General features: G+C 40.2%; 1 protein-coding gene across 4 annotated transcripts in view; it reads left to right on the top strand.

The window, feature by feature from the left end:
* The window catches only part of FAM114A1 (family with sequence similarity 114 member A1), a 75749-nt gene that overhangs the window by 1288 nt on the left and 52713 nt on the right, over window positions 1–21748 (top strand). For all 4 annotated transcript variants that reach the window (XM_070615149.1, XM_070615147.1, XM_070615148.1 and 1 more), the window contains exons 2-3: window positions 7498–7853; window positions 19080–19167. In XM_070615149.1, the coding sequence (XP_070471250.1) occupies window positions 7506–7853; window positions 19080–19167 (436 nt within the window). In that variant the 5' untranslated portion in view covers window positions 7498–7505. The remainder of the gene's footprint in view (window positions 1–7497; window positions 7854–19079; window positions 19168–21748) is intronic.

Here is a 21748-nt window from a genome sequence, read left to right as displayed (position 1 = left end):
TTCCTGAATCTCAGGGATTCAGTCCATGTAAGTAGCCATATATTTGTAAGATGAGGCTTCTATCAAACATTCTTTGTCTTTAATCGATATCAAACAATGTATTTCAGTTCAGTACATATTTAAGGGTCAGAAACCAAGCTAGGTGCTTGTTGGTCACAGTCCTGGAGGAGAGAATGACGTAGAAACAAACATTCCTTAATAAATGCCATAGGAGTCCATGCAAAGTATCGCAAAAAACCTGGGAGAGGGAGCAATTAATTCTTTGGAAGGAGTGGGGCAAATTAAGGAAAATTTCAGAGTAAAAGGTGACCTTAGATTTTGAGAAACAAATAGGAGTTTGCCAGGCAGTTGGAGGCAGGGTAGCGTGGGCAAGGATGTGGGATGTTTATAAGCCCTGAGGGCGATGGTGGAAAGTCTGGTGAGGCAGGAGCGTGGGGTGTGTGGAGAATTACAAGAGGTGGATAGAGAGATTGGAGCTGGATTATGAAGGGCCACAGATGCCCTGCAACGGTGTTTAAACCTAATGGTTTTTAAACAGGGGAGCACATAGGTCCCATCCATGTTTCAGAAGAATATCTGGCAGACATGTAGAGTGGAGGAAAAGATACTGGGGCCTGGGCACGTCTACCGGTCAGGGTCCATAGGAGCTCTTGCAATCTGATTAAGAACCTCTCATCCAGAGATTCTGTTCCTGTGCCTTCACTGACCAGCACACTTTTAAATTGGGGGCAGTGATTTTCACACAGGTTATTGTGTTACCAAATTCTTATTTTGCCAAATGAGGCCATTTTAAAAAAGAAATCCATCCGCTGCACCACTATTTCATAAATTAAAAGACATTTTAATACCAAGAAAAGTGTGAAGGCTAACCTTGCAAGATGAAGGCAGACCTTTATATTTAATAAATTTAGATTGATGAAAAACTCGCTTTCTTGTCCTCATTCTTCTCTGTCATCATGGACTGGTCCAGTCCTGCAGTGGGGGTTTTGGGAACAAAGTATCCAGATCATTTTGTCCAGCCTTACTCCACAGGGGAGGAAATGAGGAAGCCTAGCAGGAAGGAGTGAGCTGTACCCCCACAGAGAGAGGTGGGACCAGAGCAAGGCTCTTTCCACTTCAGAATTTATCTTTCCCATCCCTCGATATTCCTGCCTGCAGCCTCTTAGCCTGGTCACACAGACATCCATCCTGAATATCTAGAATTCATCCCTGATGCTGGGCATATACACATTCTCTTATCCCACCATGCCATGCATATCAAAGCCACGTTCAAGGTTCTCTCTTGCCCGAGGTCAGCCTAGTTCAGGTACATCTTTCCCTTATTTATTATGTGCTGGTTTGCATCATCGTTTAATCATTTGGTGTAAGCTGAAATGGTTTCCTGAACCTTCACTTCAGGAATAAAATGAAAACAGATTATTCATTTTCTGAAGGATAGTAACCATGTCTTCCGTTTTAAACTTATTTTTGGAGCTATGATGTTGCTGCTCCAATACCTAGCATAGTTCTGAGAGCATTTTAGGTGATGAATGAATTTACTCATGAGAACCTAAGTTATTCCCAGCCCACAAAGGCCTCTTTATGTGCCACTCTTCCTCTCCTTGGAGTTCACTGAAGAAGCCTCCTTGTTTCTGTGGGTTGAGTCTCCCCGGCATCAAAGCCATAGGACATGGCCACAGTGATCAACATTCCACACCATAAATCAGGAGAGGTTTATAAGTCTGCCTGCCTGTGGGGCACCCAGGCAGAGATGGGGACCGTCCTGGGAAGCACAGCACACCACAGCTGTAGTCCTGGTGGGCTCCACCAGTCACTGCTCAGAAACAGCTGTGCGTTTAGAACACACCATTTCTAATGGCTTCAGACAAGAGGGCAGAGTTTTGAAAATGATTACATCTCTCCTGTCATAATAACATCTAGAGTAAATCAAGGCCTACCGGAACAACCAGAAGAGACTTTTTTTTTTTTTTTGCTTTTGCTTTTGGTTTAGGGAAAATGTAGACTTGTAACAGGTAGAAATAAATATAGATTAGAGAGATACACGACCAGAAGTTAAAGTAGGGCTGAATATTATGGTGACCAATTTTATTATTTAAACCAATGTGAAAATGTAGTCTTTCTGAAATTTACAGGTTATCCATAAATATTTCTCAGCTATCAGTTCAGGACCTCACAGCTCATTTTTTGGGTATTTCTGAAGGAAAGGCTTCATGTTGCTGGTTGAATGCAGAGCAGCTGCAGAGAACAGATGTTTTGTTTCAGCAATTTTTCTGCAGTTGAGGTGAACTGACCTAAGGCAGTTTGGCCGTGAGAGATGGGTGAGGGCTGCAGGTTTCCTCCCATGCAACCTCTCTACCAAGAGTAATATTATTATGCATCCAAGTTCTCGGATAGAGTTCTGCCGCACACCACGCGTATATTAGCAACTGGCCTCCGTTTTACAGCCTCTTGCAAGCTTGATGAGGTCCTAGCTCTCTGTTTTTTTTAGGTCTCTGGTGAGGACTGCTCTAGAGGCAGGACTCAGCTAAGCTTCTAATCAGACTTTGGTGCTCTCCCACTTCAGCTAGAAGAACTAGGAAAACTACTGCCAAGGGCAATAAGCTGCTGGACCTAATATAATCTTTTGTCCTGGAAATAGAAGGGCAGAAAGCACCTGTATGTTATTTCTCGCCAGTCGACTTATCTTAAGCACTATTTCTATTTCATCAGTGAAAAATGATGTCTAATATCCCTTATGCTAATTAGCACACCCTGGAGTACCAATCAGAAAGGGTGATAGTTGAACCCTCTCAATAGGTAAACACTGAATCCCAGATTTTGAAATGCTAACTAAAGATCTCTGAAGAGTATTTTCCTGAATAGGGCATCTCAGGTTAACCAACTACCACCAGGGTATAAATTACAACTAACCCACACATATGTCACATGGTATGTGCTGAAGTATTTTAGCATTATGAACAGCAATACAACACATTTCAGGCAAAGTATACACGTCACAGTGTCCATAATGCTTTTTATTTGCCCATGAATGTTCATGATAGCCAGGTTTATTCATGTTCCTGCTTATAGAACAGTGAAATAGTTTGGAGCTTCTTAATAATCCAGATTGATAATAAGGATTTTCAAACGATCTTACAAAGAAATTAAAATATCAGACAGTGTCTGTGACCAGCTATTGGTGAACAAAAAATGGGAATAAAAATGATGTCCAAGCATCATTTATTCATGGGCCCATTCTCTTTAGGGTCATGCCCCTAGGACCCAGGCAAGGATAGGATAAATTAGGACAGAGAACTCTTTCGGCCATGGCAGTTGAGCATGGTCCTAGGCCACAGGTCAGCAAACGTTTTCTGTAAAAGGCCAGATAGTAAATATTTTAGGCTTTGCAACTTTGCAAGCCATATGGTCTCTGTCACAACTACTCAACTCTGCCGTTGTAGTGCTAGAGAAGCCATAGACAGAACATAAATAAGTATGTCTGTGTTCCAATAAAATTTTATTTACCAAAACAGATGGAGGACAAGATTTAGCCAGCAGGCTGTAGTTTGCCAACGCCCGTCCTAGACCAGTCCTGATTCAAGGTTTTCACAAAGATTTTATAGGCTTCCAAATGACAGTAGCTTTTCGAGTACCCTCCATTAATTCCACCCCCCTCCCATGAACCACAGTAACTACCCCTTTTCTGTACAGTGACCTTGTATCATTCTTTACTACTTTGACTGGGCTTGACCATACCCATTGACAGACCATCTCCAACTTTGAATATCCTAAACTTCTGGCTAAAGGGAAGTGTGCATTCTTTTGCCTTTCCCACCTGTAGACTTGTTTGCAGGAGTGCTGTCACTCAATTCAAGGGTTTTTGTTTAAAAAGAGACCTTCTAACTCAGTTAACTGGGAGGTGAAGGAACAAAAGGAAAATAATATGGGTCATTTGGAACCTCTTACCATGAGATAGCTCCTGAGCAGTAAATGAGGTAAAGGCATTTTCTGCTTGTTTTCATTTCAAATTACATTTTAACTTTAAATCTCTACACTAATATTAATATAATTCAACATACATATTTGTTGAGTTTCCCATTATGATCAAGAAACCATGTTAAGCGCTGTATAAAATATGAGAACAACAAAAGGAAGATCCTTGTCTTCGCAGAATTTACAATATAAAAGGAAATACTCAAGCAACTCTAATCAAAGAGGATTGTGGTGCCAGCCTGGTGGTGTGGTGGTGAAGTTTGCCTGCCCTGCTTCAGCAGCCCCAGGTTCATGAGTTCAGATCCCAGGTGTGGACCTACACATGACTTATCAAGCCATGCTGTGGTGGTGTCCCACATACAAAATAGAGGAAGATTGGCACAGATGTTAGCTCAGTCACAATCTTCCTCAAGCAAAAAGAGGAAGATTGGCAACGATGTTAGCTCAGGGCCAAACTTCCTCACCAAAAAAAAAAAAAGAGGATTGTAACTGTCCAAGGTGAGATAGACACAAAGCACTCTGGAAGTTCAGAGGACAAAAATTATGTCTAGTAGGGAGGAATAGAAAAATGACAATGGTGGTTATTTTAACTGAGCCTTAAATGTGTAAAAAACAAGATGTTGAACGAACAGCCATCTGAGAGTCTTTTGAATGTCAGGCATTGTCCACATACTTGCATTGTCTCATTTAAGGATTTGGAAGGTCATAGAGGGAGTTAAGCCTAGTGAGATCAGAGCACAGAGTGGCATCCTTGGATGCCAGCTGAAGCATGTGGCCTCATCTCAGTAATAAGTGGGAAGCTCCCAAGGATGTCTGACCAGGAGAAAGTTGTACTTAGAGCTGTGAGATGAAGGATGGGGAAGGATGGGGTAGGGAAAAGGAGAACAACAGTGGAGGGGTGAACCCAATATTGAAATCAACATGAACCATAATGAGGACCTGATCTAGGATGGTGGCAGGAAGAATAACAGTAAAAGAAAAGACAGATTCTGAATAAGGAGCCTCTAGGATTTGGGCACTGGTTGAATCGAAGAAAAGAGGCAGGTGGCATTGCAGGCAGAGCTCTATCGTGGTTCAGTTTCAAAGTCAGATATGGGTTCAAATCTGCTGCTGACTAAAAGTGTGACCTCTAAGCCTCAGTTGCCTCATCTGTAAAATGGAGCTCCTAATATCTAAGTCACCTGGAGATGATACATTTAAAGAGCCTGGATTTAATAGGCACTCAATAAATGACAGCTATTGATATTATATATTCTTGAGAGAGTGAAGGTTTAGTTAATGACAGCTCTGAGGTTTTAAGCCTGGGTTATTGAGGAAATCTAAGTGTTGTTAAAAAGAAACACAAAAGTCAAGAGGAACATCTAGTATTAACAGTAAGACAACAAGTTTCCTTTTGGACAAGAAAAGATGTCCAGCTGGCCACTAGAACTACTTATCTGGAAGTAGAAATTTTTTTTAATAGTGTTATTGAGATATAAATTACATACCACAAAATTCACATACTACAAAAGTTACTCTTTTAAAATGTGCAGTTCAGAGGTTTTTAGTATATTCACAGCATTGTACAGCCATTACTGCTTTCTAATTTTAGAACATTTTCATCACCCACGAAAGAAATCCATACCCATTGGCAGTCACTACTCCCTCCCCCTCTCTTTGGCCCCTGGAAACTACAAGTGAAAGGAAAATAGCCAGACAACCTTGGGGAATGGCTGTTTGAGGAGACAAGAGGGTTGGCATGTGCATATGAGTTCCAAGCCTGTATCCCCATGTGGCCAGTATGTTAAAGGGCTTCTCACATACTGTGGTTTTAGCGGCAACCTGAGATTTGACCAGTTGGTAAACACTGAGGTCAACAAAAATACCCACAGATCTGACTGAGACTTGGCTTCTTGTGTAGTGAGAATATGGTGTCTTCATTCTAGTCTAAGAAAGTTATCATCTCAAAATAGCCTTCTAGAGCTGTACTATCCAGTAAGGTAGCCAGTAGCCGCGCATGCCTATATAAAATTTAAATTTAAATTATTTAAAGTTAAATAAAATTAAAATTTTAGTTCTTCAGTTGTACTAGCCATATTTCCTGTGTTCAGTAGCCACATGTAGCTATTAGCTACCACATTGGACATTGCAGAAATTGAACATTTTCATTATCACAGAAAGTGCTGTTGAAAGATGCTGTTCTCCCTGATGTCAATAACTTGCAAGCTTGGTAAAGAGTTTTCTGCTTTGTAGGTTATTTCATAATGGCTACATTCCTCATTTAGCTAAATACCTCACTTCTTTCCATCTCATTCTTGTGTTTCCCTATCTAAACTATCATCCAAACAGAGCCCAGGTCTTCACTGCTGGTACCCGACAAAGCACACTTATGTCTATGTAGGTCTCTTTCTCAATGTGAATCTCTGACAACATTCCAAAGCTAAATGTCAGCTTTAGTTGTTGTTGTTGTTGTTTGGTGAGGAAGATTTGCTCTGAGCTAACATCTGTTGCCAATCTTCCTCTTTTTTTTTTCTTTTTTTGCTTGAGGAAGATTAGCCTAGAGCTAACATCTGTGCCAATCTTCCTCTATTTTGTATGTGGATCACCACCACAGCATGCCTTGATGAATGGTGTAGGTCCCCAACTGGGATCCAAACCTGTGAACCTGGCCACCGAAGCAGAGCATGCCAGAACTTAACCACTATGCCACAGGGCCAGCCCCCTTAAATGTCAAGTTTTTAAATAAGCTCTCAGGTATTTTCTATGCTTGTTCTCATTATTGGTACAAATATAATTAATAAAGTCATTTAAATGAATAATTCACAGCTACAGAAAGTACCCTTAGTTCTCATATGTGTATCCCTGCATACCAATAAGAGACACATGAAAGTTTAAAGATGGCACTGTAGGTTTGTGTTAGTTTCCTTTTGCTCCTGTAACAAATTACAGCAAACTTAGTGGCTTAAAACAACAAAAATTTATTCTCTTACAGTGCTGGAGGTCAGATGTCCAAAATCAGTTTCATTTTGGCTAAGGTCAAGGTCTTGGTCTGGCTGGTTCCTTCCGGAGTCTCTGAGGGGAGAATAGTTTCCTTGACTTTTTCGGCTTCTAGTGGTCACCCATATTCCTTGGCTTGTGGCCCCCTCCTTCATCTTCAGAGTACATTGCTCTGATATCTGCTTCTGTCATCACATCGCCTTTTCTTCTTTGTAGTCAAATCTCCTTCTGCCTCTCTCTGATAAGGATGCTTGTGACTTCATTTAGGACCTACCTGGATAACCCAAGATAATGTCCTCATCTCAAGATCCTTAATTTAATTGTATCTGCAAAGTCCCTTTTGCCACAAAAGGTAACACTCACAGGTTCCAGGGGTTAGAACATGGCTATCCTTGGGGGCCATGATTCAGCCTACCCCAAGGTTACATAAAGTTTCTTATCGGTAGAAGAAAGTTCACGCCTACCAGATTTAATTTTATTATTCAGGGCTTTGAATTAAAGTTTAATAATTCAAATTAAAGCATCAAGTGTTTGTAATCATGTTAACAGATATTAAAATGTCTGATGATGTCGGTGACACCCTAGCCACTGGAGAGAAAGCAGAAATTACTGAGATGCCTAGCAGTGGTTCTTTACCCAAAGATGCAGAAGTGCACTGTGATTCAGCTACGATTTCAAACGAGCCAACACCAGCCGACCCCAGAGGAGATGAGCATGAAAATGCAGCCATTCAAGTTGCAGAGACTGCTGACATTAGGCACCCTGAGCAGCCCAAAGACATCAGCGCCATGGAGCCCCCCGTCAATGGAGAAGTGACTGAGGACACGCTTACTGAATGCATTGACTCCGTCAGCCTCGAGGCAGAACCTGGATCCGAAATACCCCTGAAAGAACAGAGTAATCCGGTAGGAGTGATTCATTCGATTCAGTTCCACCTAAGTTCTTACTGATACCTACCATAGGCATAGATTTGTGCCATACTCTGTGAGTGGGGTTGGGGGTTCAGAATACACTATGACATCACTCTGTCTTTGAAAATGTGGTGTGTGGTTAGAAAAGGCATATATGAGGATAATTGGTCATTATAATATTTGTATTTTGATTATTGTGTTATTAATAATAACAACAGCCACCAGTTATTGGACACATCCTGTGTGCCAGGCACTCTCCTAGCCGCTTTATATGTTATGTAATTCACTCCATACAACAGTTCTTTAGAGGATCTAAGCTGGATATTATTAACCTTAATTTAAGACAAGGCAATTAAGCTCAGAGATATAAAGCAATCCCGTAAGACTTTAAGCTACTTAGTAGTGAATGGAAGATATTGTAATATTGAACATGAGTCCAAATTATTAATGAGCCTGATTTCACCCTAAACAAGTCAATGTTTCTTTAATATCACTTAAATTTTAGTGCATACTTACAAATCCACTAGGGAGATCTTGAACATTCAGGTCACTATTTTATCATCACACATCCCTTCCAAGGGACCAGAGGCAGAACATGTTCATTGCCCTTTCCCTTCAGTGCCTGCACCTGTCTCTCTGGGGGATAAGATAGGCCAGTGTCTCCCAGTTGGTACCATGTGCCGTATCAATATGACCGTCAAGCTGGGTTTTCTTGGCATCTTCACCTCCATCCATGTGGCGACTGGTAGGGGTGGGGAGTCACTCAGCGTGAAAGGAGGAGGCAGGCCACTCTCCTGCAATCCCTGCAATCCTACCTTCTAGAATGATGGTATGGGATAGGGAAATTGGGGTCTCTTCCCTCAGCCAGGCCGCAGCCCTGCTCACTCCAAAGTGTGCCGCCACAGCTCACCTCCTTGAAGGGACTCTGCTGCATGCAGTAGGGAAGAGAACTCAACAGGCAGCCAGGGCCCTGGGCTTTTATCCTCCAATCTATTGTTAACTCTGTTAGTTTGGGCGAGGCACCTAATTTCTCTGTGCCTCAGTTTTTTCCTCTATAAAATGAGGAATTCGCATATGAAGACCGCCAGCTATGCTTCTGACTAATGTTTTGTGATTCTTTTATTTAAAATCAGGCTTCTCATGCTTCAGTTTCCTCAAGGGGACTCTTGAACTGTTCTAAGATGAGATGGGTTTCTTTGGGGAGGAGGGTGTTTCCCATCATTGGTAGATGTTTAAACAAAAGCAAACAATCATTTTGCAGGGATGTCGTGGAGGGGATTTGAAGACCAGCTGGGAGTTTGGATCAGGTAGATGAACATACATGCAAAATTTTGTTTATGAGTTCCAAGAGTTTATAGAGCCTTTGAAGCCATCCATGAACCCCCTAAGGGATTAAGAACTCCTAGACCGGGGGTTTTCAACCCTAGCTGAACATTCCAACCATTGGGAGAGCTTTAAAAATTACTGATGCCAGGGTCTGTATTAGTCTGGCTTCTCCAGAGAACCAATAGGAGATATTATATTGTGGGGAGCATTGGTTCCCAATTTTTATTATAAGTGCTACTGTTAATATCTTTGTACATCAAGAAAAATCTATCTTAGCCACACCATTCTGACCTCCAATGACTTAAAGAAACTACACAAGTTCTACTAGTTCAAAATATATACGCTCCTGATGGATAGATTATACTTTCCAATTTCAGACTTCTAATAATTATAACAAGATTGTTAGTAAAGATGGCACAATAAAAAGTCAGTATGCTCCTACACAACTGCCTTTTGAAATTTTTTGAGCAAGCTGAATGAATCCTGCTTTTGAAAGAGCTTTATAAACCTCCTTAGTGCTACAGGGGTAGAGCCGACTGGCAGACAGATACTCCTGTCCCCTCCCTGCACGACACTGATAGCTTTCAAGGACTTTGGAAAGGTAAGCGTTTCCTCACAATGAAGCATCACAAAAGTATCCGGATGGAAGTGCAAATATTGGCCACAGAGCTAGGACCGTGGCTCTGGATGTGTGTGTGTGGCATTGCATCAGGAGCTCAGATAGAACCAAGGTGTGGGAGGAATACCCAAGAGTGTGTTTGTTCTAAGAAGGCGGAAAGCTGATACAGCTGGAAGGGCCTTGACGGGAGAGGAGCTCTACCCTTCTAAGCAGGTGCAAATTCAGTCTCTTTTTAAGGATTACCAGAAAAGAGGATTATACCATCTCTCTTGGTAACCTATCCTTTTATTCATATTAGAGGAAGTTAATTTTGTACCTTGTCTTCAAGCATTGTTCATTTGCTCTGTTTTAATTGCCCTTTGTTGGACACATATAAGAAGTCCTTTTGCATTGATGAAAACAGCTATTTTTCCGTTGATCCAGAAGAGAATAATTTCAAAGAAAAATCTTGAATCAGAAGATCATTTACATGTTGGCTGTTTGGATCTTGAACACGGGTATACCGAGGAATGAGAGGTCCTACAGGAAAACAGTCAAGCTCAAAAGCCTATTTGACCCCAGGTGTATCTGAGCCTAAGGGAATCTCATCACTTCTTTTAAAAAGTTTCTATGGGAAAATGTCTGCTTGAAAAAAAAAAACTTGACAGAATAAGCTTTGAGGAAGTCTAAACCAATGTCTTCTAGGACACATTAGATTTTGTGATAATGTGGTTAAATGTATATATATATTTTTATAAGTGTTTTGCATCTACATAGTTCCTTTGGGTCTGGACCCCCTTAAAATCCACATTATTAGCTTCAGCTTTGCCTCAGTCGGCATGGCGGCCATAGCTTGGCAGATAGGGTGGTGTGACTAGGCAGGATCCTAGGCCCAGTGGTTCTGCCAGCTGCTTAGCTGGCACCTCTGCTTTAAGGGATCACACCTTTCACAGTTTATGCACTCAAAGAAGCCATCTCTGTCTTTGGGGCTCCTTCTCTTTCTCATACATTCTGATGTACAGACTCAGAAGCCGTTGAGTTGAGGCTTCCTGCAGGAATCCACTCTACAACATCCGTGAGGCATGGTATCCAGCCTCACTTGAACCCTGGAGGTTGGACTAGATTCTCTAAGGCTCTACCAGCCCCATGACACCATGCATTATGCCCAGGAATCTGAGTGATGCAACTGTCTTCGGGATGCCTACAGTCTAGTTGGGGAAGACAGTGTTGTCTAAAAGCAATTATAGCATGTCCTACAGTACTAGACAGGAGAGGCACCAGGAAGCCTTAGAGGGAGCACTTAATCAATCTTAAGGAGTCAGGGAAGTCTTCAGCTTCAATTCAGAGATGTTTGTCTTGGGTGCCAGTCAATAGTGACATTTATTTCCAGAGATCTTGTGGGACCTTATAATACACTAGTCCATAAGCCCCTAAAAGGTCCAATCTAGATCAAATTTTTCTAAATTCTTAACACCAAGAAATGTTACCCAGAGTAAGAAAATGTCGTGCCTACTGGCCAACACCAATGCATAATGCCAATTATGAAGAAGGTAAAGAATTCCAACATTACCACTAAAAGTACTCTCAAAGAAAAACATAGACTACTACTTGATAGTCTCTTCCTAGAAAAGGAAAAGCAGAATCTTTAAGAGCCATAAAATTGCTGTCAAGGGAAACAAAGATGAGAGAATATAGGCCAAGACACATTGATTGCAAATGTTTGCCTCTTAAATGAGTGAGTAGTGTTTGTTCCAGTTCTGTTTGACTATTTCCCTTTTTAAGCCTGCTCTACATCATAGCGCACAACTTTTGGCTTGGGCAACCAAGTGGATACTCGTGCCATTTGGCCATGTTAGCAATTACATTCCTAAATCCATTCCATTGGCAGTATTTCCAATTTAGGTAGTGCTTCCTAAATCTGGTGGTATATTGGAATCACCTGGGGTGCTTGTTAAAAATTCCGATTCCTGGGCTCTACCTTAAGAGATTCTTATTCAAAAGATCACAGTGGAAACCAAGACTCTATTTTTAATGTTTCCCCAGTGATACTCTTGCAGCCAGTCATCTGTGGACCAGTGTTTGGGAACCACTAATACTAGGACACAGAAAGAGCTAGTTGGGGCATTGGGTGAGATTAAGAAGATGGTGAGTTCAGTATTGAACATGCCATGGACATCCAAGTAAGCATATCTTGTGGACAGGTGGTTATAATGGTCTGGAGCCCAGGAGAGAAAGAGAGATTTAGAGGCCATCAGTACTTGGATGTTTTTAAGTAATGGGAGTGAGTAAGATTGCCCAAGTGTTATATATAAATAAAGAAGAACAGAGGCCAAGGACTTGACCCTGGAAGTTCTCCTGTCTCTAAGCCAGTTTGGTTATGCACAGCTGTTAGATTCTTTTTGACGGGTTGTGGTAGCAAGCAGAGAAGTTGAGATAGTGAGAGGTACCTCTTCTCTCCACAATCTCACCATCACATTCTATAGATGAAATCAAATCTCAAATCACATTGTACCACACTCATATTTTTATTTAATTAATTAATGTATTTATTTATTTATTTTTATTGAGATAACATTGGTTTATAACATTTCACAAATTTCGGGTGTACATCATTATATTTTGATTTCTATATAGACTACATCATGTTCACCACCAAAAGTCTACTTGCCATCCATCACCATACAAATGTCCCCCTTTACTCCTTTCGCCCTTCCCTACTTCTCTTCCCCATTGGTAACCACCAATCTATTCTCTGTATCTATGTGTTTGTTTGTTGTTGCTATTGTTGTTTTTATCTTCCACATATAAGTGAAATCATACAGCATTTGGCTTTCTCCGTCTGACCTATTTTACTTAGTTTAATACCCTCAAGGTCCATTCATGTTGTTGCAAATGGCAAGATTTCATCTTTTTTATGGCTGAGTAGTAGTCCATTGTGTGTGTGTACTAATGCCACATCTTTTTTATCCATTCATCCATTGAGGGGTACTTAGGTGTTTCCAAGTCTTGGCTATTGTGAATAATGCTGCAGTGAACATAGGGGTGCATATATCTTTCTGAATTAGTGTCTTTGTGTTCTTTGGATAAGTACCCAGAAGAGGAATAGCTAGATCATATGGTAGTTCTATTTTTAATTTTTTGAGGCACCTCCACACTGTTTTTCTTAGTGGCTGTACCAATTTATGTTCTCGTCAGCAGTGGCTGAGGGTTCCCTTTTCTCCACATCCTCTCCAACCCTTGTTATTTCTTGGTTTTTTTAGTAATAGCCATTTTGATGGGCATGAGGTGATATCTCATTGTGGTTTTGCTTTGCATTTCCCTAGTAATTAGTGATGTCAAACATCTTTTTATGTGCCTGTTGGCCATCTGAATATCTTCTCTGGAAAAATGTATGTTCATATCCTGTGCCCATTTTTAAACTGAGTTGTTTGTATTTTTGTTGTTGAATTGTATGAGTTCTTTATATCTTTATAAGCCCTTATCAGATGTATGATTTGAAAATATTTTCTCCCAGTTGGTAAGTTGTCCTTTCATTTTGCTGATTGTTTCTTTTGCTATGCAGAAACTTTTATTTTATTTTATTTTTTGAGGAAGATTAGCCCTGAGCTAACATCTGCTGCCAATTCTCCTCTTTTTTGTTGAGGAAGACTGGCCCTGAGCTACCATCCGTGCCTACCTTCCTCCACTTTATATGTGGGATGCCTACCACAGCATGGCTTGCCAAGCAGTACCATATCCACACCCAGGATCCAAACTGGTGAACTCCAGGCCACCAAAGCGCAACGTGCAAACTTAACTGCTGCGCCACCAGGCCGGCCCCAGCTATGCAGAAGCTTTTCAGTTGGATGTAGTCCCTGACATTTTTAAATTAAACCTTAATTAATAAGAAAGTTAAAAACAGTTCATAAGAACTGTTTCTCTTGTAGGCTTGAGAATGTCCTATCGTTCTGTCCTTTCAGGTGCTTTGACCACCACTTTGAGTGAAAAGTTCACTCAAGGCAAATGTCTAGAATTCTAGAGGCAGGGTTTTCCTCCCTGATAACTGGCGTCAAGAAACTAGAATTCCCCAGAGTTCAGAACCAGATAAAAGATCATTTAGCACAGAGCAAAGTCCTTTCCCATGCCCTATTCATGTAAAGGTAGGAAGAGGCTATAAAATGTGTTTACCCATCTACAAATCTTGAATACCTTTAATGTCACCATCTAGTACCCCTTTCAGATATTCAGAATGCTAATTAACAATCCACCATGTTTACCAGTTAAAACTCGTTTCTGCAATTCAATGTGTTAATTACATAGCATCAGATGTTAATACAGTTTCAGATAATAGAAGTGCTTATTAAAGGTGCCTCTGGAGTATGAGTTTCCTGATTAGAATGCCAGCTAGCCACCTTGGACTGTACATATTCCTTTGGAATGCTGGCAGTACTTGGATTGTGGTTAATCTAAGGAGCCCCCATAGTGTCACAATAAGCATGTAGAAACTTTCTAAAATCATAATACTACAGGATGGAGAAAAAAGTGAGAATCAGAAGATAGGGTATGGAAGCCATGGGAATAGACTATTTTAAGAATATAAAAGTGGTTACACTGTAGATGCTACTGAGAGGTCAAGAAATAAAATGAGTTCATGGCTTTGGCAACAAGGAAGCCATTGTGACCTTGGTGAGAATGGTTTCATGAAGTAGTGGCCATAGGAGAGTTACTGTGGTGGTTGGAGGAATGACTGGGGGTGGTTACAGAAGGTAGGCACGTTTTTTAAGAAGTGAAGAAGAAAGATGTGGAGCAGAAACCAGATAAGTTTGGAAGAAACATTTCATCATTGTGATTTTCATTTGTTGGTTTAAGATGGAGGAATCATGTGCATGATAAATGTGGGAAGTAAAGAAAGGTTAAAAAACCAGAAGAGAAGGGAAATCCAACCTACGCAGACCCAGAGAAGTTCAGATGGAGGTGATAATTGTAACTAAGAAGAAGACACAACTTCCGTAATGATAGAAGGGAAGGAAGTAATTGTGAGTCAGGGTGCACTGAAGTTAGATTTGTGTTTAGACGGGGTTTTGATGTAGGCCATTGTGTGTTTTGTGCATAAAAAGGACTACTCAGACTTAATTTGATTTAAACAATTAGTGTTCAATTTATTAAAGTTACAAATTCAAAAATTCACTTCTTCTTAGGCTTTACATTCGTCTCACAAATCTTACTCTATATAGAAGTCTAGCAAAATTCAACAGTCACTTTCAAGGAACTATTGATTAATGCTTGGTCCTTTCTACCAACTTAAACCCATTCAAATATTTTTAAACGGCATTTGTAAATTTAATCTTTTCTGTTTCCTTTTAAAGTCCCTCATTTATCTACTTAAACAAAACCTTGCTGAGTAGTTAAGAATTGTTATAAATCTATTAATTTAAATTTATTGAGTGGACCTAAAGACTTCTTAGGTGTTATAGTACTGTGCATAAAATGAGGAAGATTTCAACTTAAAATCAGAAGTTGAATAATTCAATTATTCGTTTTAAATTGGCTTTCAAGGGCTGGCCCGGTGGCACAGCGGTTAAGTTCGCACTTTCTGCTTCAGCAGCCCAGGTTCGCCAGTTCGGACCCTGGGTGCAGACATGGCACCACTTGGCAAGCCATGCTGTGTCAGGCGTCCCACATATAAAGTAGTGGAAGAGGGGCACAGATGTTAGCTCAGGACTAGTCTTCCTCAGCAAAAAGAGGAGGACTGGCAGAAGTTAGCTCAGGGCTAATCTTCTTCAAAAAAGTAAACAAATAAAAATAAATTGGTTTTCCAAAATTGTCACTCTAATCAAATTCCTTAAACATTAGAGTACAGAAAAGACCAAATATGCATAAAACTGTTAATAACATGACTTTGATGCTTTAAATCTTTCTATATTTAATTTTAAATCTTCCCAGAGTAGAATATGCATACTCACCAAGGAAGAAAATTACCTGGAAATAACTGAGACCATTTTCAATCAAATATTTTGACAGAACTGCAGGCACTCAGAGCAATTTACATCCTCCCAAATGTCATACTGAGCCCCTTTTTAGAGCAGCCATGTCGTGAGTTACAAAACTTAAAAAGGGTTTGGTCTCCTAGCTCCCATCCCTGGATAGAAGTTCTGCACAGTGCCTGATTCTTGATCTATTCAAGGAATTAGGACTACCAGGTTGATCTTTGATCTTTAAGACAAGTACCTGTATTTCCATCTAGATGTTAAAGACTTTTGATCAATGGAATTCTAAGATTTGTACATTTTTTTCTATCTAATGGTACCTTTGAATTTGACAGCCAAAAATAAATAAATGTGTCTTCAATTTAATGATAAAGACCTTTAAATGGGATACCAGATATGTAACTGTCTCTTCTATTTAAAGAACTTTGAACTTGATGGAATCTTGCATTCTTTCATATTCTTAGGACCACACAACAGTTACAGATGTTTAAATGATCTCCAGTTGAGTTTTGGATATCCCTTTTGATCAAGCCAAGTCTGATTTGCTGTTACAATATGAGGCCATTCTTCTGAGAGTTTATGGGGAGGGGACAGGAAGTTAAGAGAATTCTCATCTGGTGGCTTCTGTTTTCTCTGTGAATTAGGATGCAAAGCTATCTGTTAAAGGTGGTGGGGGTTACATGGGGTGAGGGTGAGAAAAAAGTTTTAAAATAACCATATTTGATAATGGGAAATCTGAGTAGATCCATGCTGCCTACTTCATAGTCTCATAGTGTGTGACACTAAAGTCATTTAAAGTGGAGACAATACTCAAGATGAGATATATTTATAATTCATGTTGAACATTTAGTTTATATGGTTTTTATATTAAATGTGCACATTTAGTCATTTGAGTATTTGACATTAATAACTGGTATTCTTTGTAGCTGATCACGCGGTCACAGCTCAATGTCAAAGGAGCTTTATTAATAAAGCAGTTGAAATAGTCACTTATACTGCAAAAAGTTCTAGACTCATTTAACATTTATTTCCATTTGCTAGTCAATTACCAGCTGTCAGAGCATATTAAGTATTGTAAATTTGAGTCAGAAGCTGTCACCCCTAAGTGTATTAACTCTCCCTAATCACATAGGAAGTGATTTGTCCCGTGAAAGAATGATATTAATCACCAACTTATATCTGTCTTCATGATGGTATAAAATTGCCACTGGCTTCCATTGCCAAAGTGAAGTAAATCAATGTAGACACCAAAAATGAAAGCAGACAGTCGTGAATCATGAGTATTTCCATTCATGTTAACAAGCTTCTCATTGTTTCCAGACAGAAAAAAGTGTCAGCCTACTTTCAAAGCTTTTTCTTTGTAGTGTGAAAAATGTAGTTTATTATTATTATTATTACTAGTTAACATTGATGGAGTATTTAGTATGTGCCAGGCACTATGCTCAAAGCTTTGTATGAATTATTTCTTTTAATTTTCACAATGACCCTGTGAGGTTATTGGTCCTTATACTTCTGGTTCCTACACTACTGTACCTCGCATTTTGTAATGAGTAAATGGTGGCTTAAAAGATTTGAGAAACTTGCTGCCCAAAATGGCAGAGCCTGGAGTCAAACTCAAGCAATTTATTCCATAACCATTTCTCTTGACCAGTAGTCTACACTGATGGATGGTGTTTGATATTTACTAGGTGAATCAGTTAGAAATGCATTTGGGTGCAAGTAACTAAAATCCAATATATAGTAGCTTACAACATAGCGATTTATTTTTATCTCACTTAACAGAAAGAATGGAGATAGGCAGCTACTCACATTGGTTTAGTAGCTCAGCAGTGCCAGGACCAGTAACTCTGTGATTCCCAAGTCTTTCCTTCATGGCAGCAAAAATGGTTGCTTTAGTTTCAAGCATCATGTCCACATTCAGGCCAGGAAGAACGGAGGGGAGAAGAGTTGGTGCCAGCCATAACTGTATAATTTATCATGAAAGCAAAAATTTCCCTGTTTATATCTCATTGGTCAAAACTATTTCACATGGCCACCCTTATCTGCAAAGGTGGAAGACAGCGGGGAGAAACAAGTTGGGGATGACTGATGGACCAGCCTTGGGTCAAAAGTTATAAAATCTGCAAATGTCTCTAGGAATTTTTCACTTTCTAACTTCTTTTTTTTTTGGAGTGGAAGAGCTATAAGTCTCCAGTTCCTCATGTATTAACTTCTAATGTATTCTCGCCTCATTTTCTAGAATGTATTCCTAGATTTTAAAGGAAAGCTGTGGTTCCACTAACTGAGTTAGGGCTCGTTGGTTGCAAGTAACATAAACTATTGCACACCTAAGAAAATGGATGAATTTCAGTCATTTATTCAACAAATAAATGTATTAAGCACTCATTGTATGCCATGTACTCATCTAGGCTCTGAGGATACGCCCGTGAACAAAACATTTTTTAAAAAGAGACGGACAGACAGACTGACTATTCAGGAATCTCATGGAACCCAAAGATAGGAATGCAGCAGGGCCTTGAAGAGGGACAGAAACCAGGGACTGAGAAGCTATCAGGGATCTAAAAGGCTTCTCAGAGCATATCTCCTTCATTCTGTTCACTCTGCACTGTGAATAGAATAGGGTCACCCTGCATTGCCTGAGTTTTCATCTTCGGTGCAAACAACCAGCTCAGGCTGAACCAGAATCTCTCAGTCCCCATCCAAATACCTCCCCAAGAGTCTGAATCCTCAGAGCCCAGGGATGGTGAGAGATATAGTTACAAGGGTCATTATGAGTGGAGTAGACGCCTTTGAAGGTGTCTACCTCAAAAGGCTATCCGTTGCTGCTGCCCACCTCCAGGCTTCTTGATACTTTTCTGGACACTTGCCTATCATCTGTGCCAAAGCTCCCTCCTACCACTGCAGAGATTGGAAAATTAACTCTTCTTTGAAGAGAACATTTGTTGAGCTATGTAAAAGTTGCCTGAGTTTTGGATTTTTTCAAATCACTTTGTGCCCCAGTGTATTAATAAATCTTTTCCCCCTGCAGCCCTTGTCTCTGTATTCCAGATAATGGGAGATTTGGATCTTGGTTAACCTCAATCTCCCTTCTTTTCACTTCAAGCGAAGCCCTCAGAAGCCAACACCACTACTAATTTGGTTCCAAAGTACACCTTAAAATGTGGGTTGGTATCTTCTTTTATGTCCCTTGTAAACTATAAGCCAGTGAGACATGGTGGTTGGTGATTTTTTTTAAAAAAAAGCTTTCTGTTTATTTCAAACCAAATGAGTGTTTTTCCATTCAGGAACAAACTGAATTGCTGACCTTGCGACTAATCTGTTTTTCCACAGGCCGTGGATTCCCCTCCACATGGAGGAGGATGGGCCGGCTGGGGCTCCTGGGGCAAATCTCTGCTCTCATCAGCATCTGCCACAGTAGGTAAGCATTATATGTTGCATTTGAATGGATAAAGTCCACAAGCCTAATAGGGTATGACATTTTGATCATACTATGTACTGATAGAGTTTAACATTAGCCCGTGACATAATATGAGCAGTTCATTTTTAGTGTTTACTGTTTTAAGTGTTTCGTGTGTATTAATACATTTACTCCTCAAAATAACCTTATTAAGAAGTACTCTTATTTTTTCCATTTTAGAGATAGGGAACCTGAATCACAGAGAGGCTAAGACTTGTCCAAAGTCAGGAGTAGTTGGGTTGATATTTGAACCAAGTAGAATGGCTCTTAACCACTATCTTATATCAACTCTTAAAATATAATATTTGAGCTTTTATAATATGTTCTTAAAGGTTTGTGCTCATTATCCCACTTGAATGTTTTAAAATGCACAACTAACCTACTCTCTAAAAGGATTTGAGGTATCTCAATAAAAGGCACTTCAACAGCAGGGCATTGAAATTCAGATTAAAAAATATATATGGAGGTTGGAAGGATATATATTACATGTATCCCAAGGCTAATAGATTTATTGTAATTGAGCATTGACCTTAACTCTGAGCTTCTTGGTGACCAGTAGATTATCTATTTCTCATTGAATGATAAACCAAAACTTAGTTTATCTAGATAAATTTATTTTCCTGGTATTAAATTTTTGAAGAAATTTTTAGTATTGGCTCTTATACAAAGAGAAAATATCACGGACAATGTCTTCATTAGTGCAGGTTTGTCAAAGTATTCTTCGTGTGACCATTTCTTATATCCAGTCTTCGTGAAAACTGAAGGTATAACATCAACATGTCTAAGATAATCTAGCAAAGGTATTTCATCTTGAAGGGGGCGAGTGAGGAGCAGGACAAGGGAAGCCGCAGGTAACCTAGCTTTCAGATCGTCTAACTCAGGCATTCTCAAGGTGTAGTCCATAGCCATAAGGATCTTGTGATGGGCCATGAATTGGTCCAATTCACTGTTACTTCTTAAACCAGGAGACATAGGAAGGCCTGAAGGTCTTGTGCCACGAACCAATGGATTATGATCACCAACAGTTGAAAGACCAGATGTCTAATTTGATAGGATTTAGATTGCCTGGAAGGATGAATAGATTGCATTCCCCTAATTCCATGTCTATGAAATATGGTGAGAGCTCTGGCAGGAAGTAGATAGTGGTCGAATAAATGTTGACCTTCCTGGTGAGAGCCTGGAGGGCAGATTTTTCTATTGCTAATTGAAGGGGCCAGGTGTGCCATGCATACTGCATATGCAGATAGCAGCATTCACCAAATTAAAGTAGAGGAGCCTGCTTTGTTTGAGAGTGAGGACAAGCACCTGCAAGCAGCCCGCTTTCTGGGAAAAATGTTTGAGCTTTTGGTGGCTCTCCAAAAGATCTTGCCACTGGCAGCACCTGGGAGTGACATGCTTTCTGAGCCAAAAACTGGACGTGTAGAGCCTAAATGTTTTTGAAATTAGGATAAATCATGGAAAAGTAAATAATATAGTCACAAAACTATACAGCTCTCCTCATGGTTTATGTCATAAAACAGTAAAGTGTTCTGGGAGCTTCCAGTTGTCCTGGTGTCCAAAACTGCCCTGACTTATAATGAATTCAGTGCTTCAGAATTCAGTGCTTCTATTATAGACAAAGGACTATTTTCTCTTTAAAACTTTAAATATAAGTTCCCTCCACAGTAGGTACAGAAGTCAACTGCCCGGTGGGTAGCAGTTGTGGGTGTTTTTTGTGCACACTTACAGGTGCACCTGCCTGTAACTGCTGTGCCCCTGGTTGGTCTGACTGTTTGCTACTGATTCTCGTCAGTCAGCAGCTGCACCTCTTCATTTGACTTTGGGCTTCACTGGACCCTTACAAGGTTTTCCATCTACCAACTGCCCATTGAATTTACTATCTAGCATCTTCTTAGGTGTCCTGTTGTAATCTGACCTTTGCACACCTACAGCCTAGTGCAGCCTTGGTCCAATGGACTGTGCTCCAAGGCCTCTGGGTTCCATTACCTGGTTCAAGTGTAAGCAGTAGATGATGCTGGCTTTATCCCTTAGAAAGCAGGGTGAAATTTCTGTGGCAGGTCCCACCCCATACTGGTAGGCACTCATCTTTTAAATTGATCTGAAATCAGTGTCTTAATCTGTAGCCTATGCTTGTTTTTGGTGTTGCTCTTGAAGTTTCCCACTGTCTATGGCACCACAAAGATGATAAATGTTGTATCTTGTTAATGTCACAACCACTTAAAAGCTCTGGTGGTTCTCACCTGGCTCTGTGCAGTAACTGACCCAGAAGAGCCTAGAGAGATAACTGCCCATGGACCAGCGTGATCATTGTGCCAGTCACTATTGCCACTTTCCCTCTTAAGGTTCCTGGAGATAGGACTTCCGTGAGATCGTATGACATCTGCACATTGCCCCATAAAGTATTAGAATGAAGTTTAGCATACCCTCTTGTATTAGGTTGCATTGCTGTGTAACAAATTACCACAAATTTAGAGGCTTAAAACAAAATAGACTAATTATCTCACAGTTTCTGTGGGACAGGAGCTCAGGTATGGGATAGCTG

The sequence above is a fragment of the Equus przewalskii genome, chromosome 3 (genome assembly GCF_037783145.1).
Source record: "Equus przewalskii isolate Varuska chromosome 3, EquPr2, whole genome shotgun sequence".
Taxonomy (NCBI): Eukaryota; Metazoa; Chordata; class Mammalia; order Perissodactyla; family Equidae; genus Equus; species Equus przewalskii.
The sequence above is the reverse complement of the archived record's forward strand: the minus strand, read 5'-3'. Positions and strand labels throughout refer to the sequence as shown.